Consider the following 5,222-nt stretch of genomic DNA (forward strand, 5'->3'; position numbering starts at 1 on the left):
GATTGCGTATTGGGTCAAAAATCTTGACTAATTGATCGAAGTAGGTATCTCCAATAGATCTGTAGATCATGGAACAAATAGGGCGAGTAAACCCTATTTGAGATCTCACATCAGTTGGTGAAGGGAACGAAGCGTTTCTTATAAGGATGTGGAAACATCTTCCTTATGACCCGTTTTAAAATCATGAGGCTGATAACGATACGTAACGGGCCAAAGCGGATAATATCTGATAGCGGTGAGTTTGAGCAACTACACCGTAGCAGTGCACTACACATAAAATTGGGCCCAAAATAATGACCAAATCCACCAAGGAAAATTAGGGTTTGGATGGCCCAAATAAGTCTTATCTCCAATGGATATGTCTAAAGGTTACACAACACCAATGGAAATCTTGTAAGTGCTGTAAAAAAGGAGAATACTAGAAGTTTTTAACCCTAAGTTTTTACCGAGGTAACCGAAATAAACTAGATGTAGGGTTCGAGAGGGATCCAAAACTGTTCAACCTCGAGGGAATGAACGTCCACCTATGCACCTGCAATTTGCTCAACTGAGCCAGACTCGTTCAGGGATTGCTCCTCATATGCACTTGCATCTCACTTTTTCGAGTTTTATACAGTTCAAATAGAATGGTAATCAATTGGTTTAACAAATATACTCAAACAATAGGCCAGAGTTTCAAATTTTTATCTTTACATAGTTGTAGAACTAAAAAAGGGGTAAAACTTGATACTAATCTCAACCCGATTCAACTGGTATAAACATACTCGAACAGTGAGTCAGAGGTTTAAATCTCTACCGCTATAGTGTCGTAGAACTAAAAAAAAAGGGGTAAAAATCTCAACCCGATTCAACTGGTTTAAACATACTCGAACAGTAGGTCAGAGGTTTAAATCTCTACCTCTACATTGTCGTAGAACTAAGAAAAAGGGTAAAACGTAATACTAATCTCAACTCGATTCAACTGGTTTAAACATACTCGAACAGTAGGTCAGAGGTTCAAATTTCCACCGCTACATTGTCGTAGAACTAAAAAAAGGGTAAAACTTAATACTAATCTCAACCCAATTCAATTGGTTTGAACATACTCGAACAGTAGGTTAGAGGTTCAAATTTCTACCTCTACATTGTCGTAGAACTAAAAAATGGGGTAAAATTTAATACTAATCTCAACCCGATTCAACTAGTATAAACATACTCGAACAGTAGGTCAGAGGTTTAAATCTCTACCGCTATAGTGTTGTAGAACTAAAAAAAAGGGGGTAAAAATCTCAACCCGATTCAACTGGTTTAAACATACTCGAACAGTAGGTCAGAGGTTTAAATCTCTACCTCTACATTGTCGTAGAACTAAAAAAAGGGTAAAACTTAATACTAGTCTCAAACCGATTCAACCGGTTTAAACATACTCGAACAGTAGGTCAGAGGTTTAAATCTCTACCCATTGTCGTAGAACTAAAAAATGGGGTAAAACTTAATACTAATCTCAACTCGATTCAACTGGTTCAAACATACTCGAACAGTAGGTCAACAAAAATGGTTGACTTTGACTTGACTTGGTCTCCTTCATGGAGGATTGAATGATTTTATCCTTTTTAATTTCAAAATCTTTTTTAATGAATTATTTAAATCTATTACATTTACCATTTTTAATTAAATATATATTTTTTTCATTAGTGGATATTAAATAAATATATCCGGAAATTTAGGGATAAAGTTAAAGGAAAATATTTACTTTTTTTTATATTCGTTGACCATTATAACGGCCAAGTCAACTATATATATTTATTAAATGTCAACTTGGTACGAGTAACGTTCATTAGTGGATGTTAAATAAATATATAGAGTAATTTTGAAGCATATTATTAAAATTTAAACGTACAAGTTAAGTCGATTTATTGAAGTCAAGTCAAATTTTTTCGAGCAAGTTGTCTTAGAAAGTCAACTCAAGTTCCCGCCATATATTATATTTGCTTATATGTAACGTTTAATACTTTGGATATCGATTAGAGTTTGGAAATCGGACTCGACACCTGATTGCCTCGACATTCTCCTGTGAAATGTTCACGTTACTTACTGTGTTACGTACTTATCTCGAACGGTTTCTAAGAGTGAAAACTATCATCACAAACAATATAGATATTTTTAACATGTTTTCCCGATATTATCTTATAATGATAAGGGTAGAATTTATTTTGGAGACTAATTCTCCGTAAAAAGGACTAAATGCTATTTTATTAGAGGAGGAATTAAAACGGTATGTTTTAAGTTATACTGAAGAAGAAGGGACCCGCTCTAAATAAGATAAGAAATTCACGTTCAAACGAAAATAGGAGATGGAACGGGAAAAGATTCTTTCTCGTTTGTTAATCTGTAATAGTCTAAGCCCACCGCTAGCAAATATTGTCTGCTTTGGTCCGTTATGTATTGTCGCAAGTCTACTAGGGAGAGGTTTTCACACCCTTATAAAGAATGTTTCGTTACCTCTCCAACCGATGTGGGATCTCACAGTCCACTCTTCTTGGAGGCCCAGTGTCCTCATTGGCACACCACTCGGTGACTAGCTTTGACCATTTGTAACAGTCGAAGCCTATCACTAACAGATACTATCCGCTTTGGCCTGTTATGTATTGCTCGACCTCACGGTTGTAGATCCCACATCGGTTTAAGAAGGGAACGAAGCATTCCTTATAAGGGTGTGGAATTTAGGTCCATTGAAGAGGTAATGAAGAAGGAAAGAAGGGAATGGAATTGTGATGCGGAACCTGATTGAGCTAGGGTTGAACTATTCAAAGACTGATCTGATCCTATTTATATGAATGAACAGCAATTATGATCCGGACTGAGCCTGACCCCGCCCCTCTCCTTTCCAGTCTCGCTTCTTCGCCTCTTCGCCCTACGGGTCTCAGGTCTTCGACCCTCTCCTCCCTTTTCTTTTCTCGTCGAGCTTCTTCGCCCCTTTATGCCTTGAGCTACTTCCGACCCCTCTATGACCTGTGACCTTGAAGGGAAGTCAAGTCAATCCTCAATGAATTAGCTGCGGTCGGTAACTCAAGAAGCATTCTCCTGAACCTGAAAGCAAGAATGAGACTGATGGAACTCGGTAAAGCTATTTGAATGAGACTGACTGAACCTTTACAGAAGAAGGGAGACTGAGAATGAGACTTTACAGTGGATGAATGAGACGGAACAGGAAGAGCATCAGAGTTCACAAATTCACAACCTTAGTAAGGAGTAAGGTGGGAGCTTATTCACTGTCTAACGCCTGCGCACCACTTCTGTTTTCCCCAACCTATACAAGAAGGGGGTGGTAATGAATGAATATAGATCTCCCACCAGCTGTCTTCTCTTCCTATCACTGAACTTCGTTCGAGGGATCTGATCTCATCGGGTCTCATCAGGGCGAAGGGGAAGGAAGGGATAGGGATGGGTGATCCACCCGGGAACAGCAACGGGAGCGTTTTAAAACTGTGAGGTTGACGATAATACGTAACGTGCCAAAGCGGACAATATTTGCTAGCGATGGACTTAGGTTGTTACAAATGGTAACAGAGTTAGACACTGGGCGATGCACCAGTGAGGACGTTGGACCGATACAAATGGTATTTGAGCCAATCACTGGACGGTGTGAGACACTAGTTGGAGTAGGACTAGACGCTCTCCATAATAGACATGTTTTAAAATTGCAGGCTAACGACAATATGTAACGGGCCAAAACGGACAATATTTGTTAGTTGCGGGCTTAGGCTGTTACATAAACAGAGTCGGGAATGGGAACAACTAAGACAGTATGTTTAATTTATATTAAAGAAGGGACTCACCTGAAATAAGACAAGAAATTCTCGTTCAAATAGAGAATGTGAGACGGACCATGAAGAGATTTTTTTCCAGTTAGCTAAACAGAGGATGAAAATGACAATAACTTAGAATGACGGGTGCAGAATTCAAAGTCAAAACCAAAGTCTCCCCAAAAGGACTAAATAGCAAAATCTTATAAAATGAGGGACTAAAAAGATATTTATTTCAACTATATAAGAGCAAGAAGCCCCTCTTTTCTACTCACATCAACCTCAATGGCAACCTTAGCGTTTTTCATATCTCTTATTCTTCTTCCTCACCTCTCTCTATCAACCTCTTCCTGTAACGGTCCATGTCAAACTCTCGACGATTGTGATGGTCTGTTGATTTGCATCAACGGCGTTTGCAACGACGATCCCGACATCGGCACTGCCCAATGCTCTACCGGCGGATCCTCGCCATCTCCGACGAGTGATTGCCAGCCGACGGGAACCTTGGAGTGCAACGGAGAATCCTTCCCGCAATACGAATGCTCGCCACCAGTGACTTCCTCAACCGAAGCTACGCTGACCAACAATGATTTCAGTGAAGGTGGGGACGGCGGAGCTCCGTCGCAGTGCGACGAGATCTTCCACGACAACTCGGAACTAATCGTGGCATTGTCGACCGGTTGGTATAACGGGGGCTCGAGATGTGGGAAGATGATAAAGATCACGGCGTCAAATGGAAGATCGGTGCTAGCTAAGGTGGTGGATCAATGCGACTCAGTGAATGGGTGCGATGCGGAGCATGCTGGTCTGCCACCGTGTGAGAATAATATAGTGGATGGGTCTGATGCGGTGTGGAGCGCCTTGGAGCTGGATAAAGATGTGGGCAAAGTGGCTGTTACGTGGTCGGATGCTTAGGATTCGAAACCCGTTCGATCTTTTAAATAAAACGCTATGAAAAGTTTCAGACGTTCAGTATCGTCGATTATCACGACCTATGAAATAAACTACATATCTGTAGTAACGTTTTTCGTTAGCTATCGTATCTATTATTTCTATTCTACCGAGCTGTTTTATCGAATCATTACAATTGACGTTTAAGCTTAAAGAGAAGATAAAGATCTTAGTACCGTGGGAGCTCAACCGACTGGAACGGTTCGTGATATTTTAAATATGACGGGATTTTTACGGAACTTCACCTTAATCAGTAACCGAAGAAAAATCAACATAAATTCTAAAGCAAAAAGATAAAAATAAGTGACGGAGAGATAATAGCTTTTATTTGAAGATATCATTAATTTACATATAATTTAGTCAATATATAAAATGACGAAGCCATAAACGAGAGATTATAGTATTGACAACGAAGCAAAGAGATTGTAAATAGTTTCAAAATTCTCGAGAAAATGAGGGTTTTTTTTAAGTAAACAACGCTCATTT

At 39.5% G+C, this 5,222-nt stretch overlaps 1 protein-coding gene across 1 annotated transcript; it reads left to right on the top strand.

The window, feature by feature from the left end:
• The first annotated feature begins 4,064 nt into the window (after window positions 1-4,064).
• On the top strand, window positions 4,065-4,913 carry LOC111443408 (kiwellin-like). The gene is made up of 2 exons (XM_023081211.1): window positions 4,065-4,719; window positions 4,760-4,913. The coding sequence occupies exon 1, from the start codon at window positions 4,071-4,073 to the stop codon at window positions 4,698-4,700; it is 630 nt and encodes a 209-aa protein (XP_022936979.1). The 5' UTR covers window positions 4,065-4,070; the 3' UTR covers window positions 4,701-4,719; window positions 4,760-4,913.
• Window positions 4,914-5,222: the final 309 nt, after the last annotated feature.

This window comes from Cucurbita moschata, unplaced genomic scaffold (genome assembly GCF_002738365.1).
Source record: "Cucurbita moschata cultivar Rifu unplaced genomic scaffold, Cmos_1.0 Cmo_Scf00005, whole genome shotgun sequence".
Taxonomy (NCBI): domain Eukaryota; kingdom Viridiplantae; phylum Streptophyta; class Magnoliopsida; order Cucurbitales; family Cucurbitaceae; genus Cucurbita; species Cucurbita moschata.

Coding starts and splice junctions, on each gene's coding strand:
- LOC111443408 (XM_023081211.1), top strand. CDS start 4,071: ATGGCAACCTTAGCGTTTTTCATATCTCTTATTCTTCTTCCTCACCTC.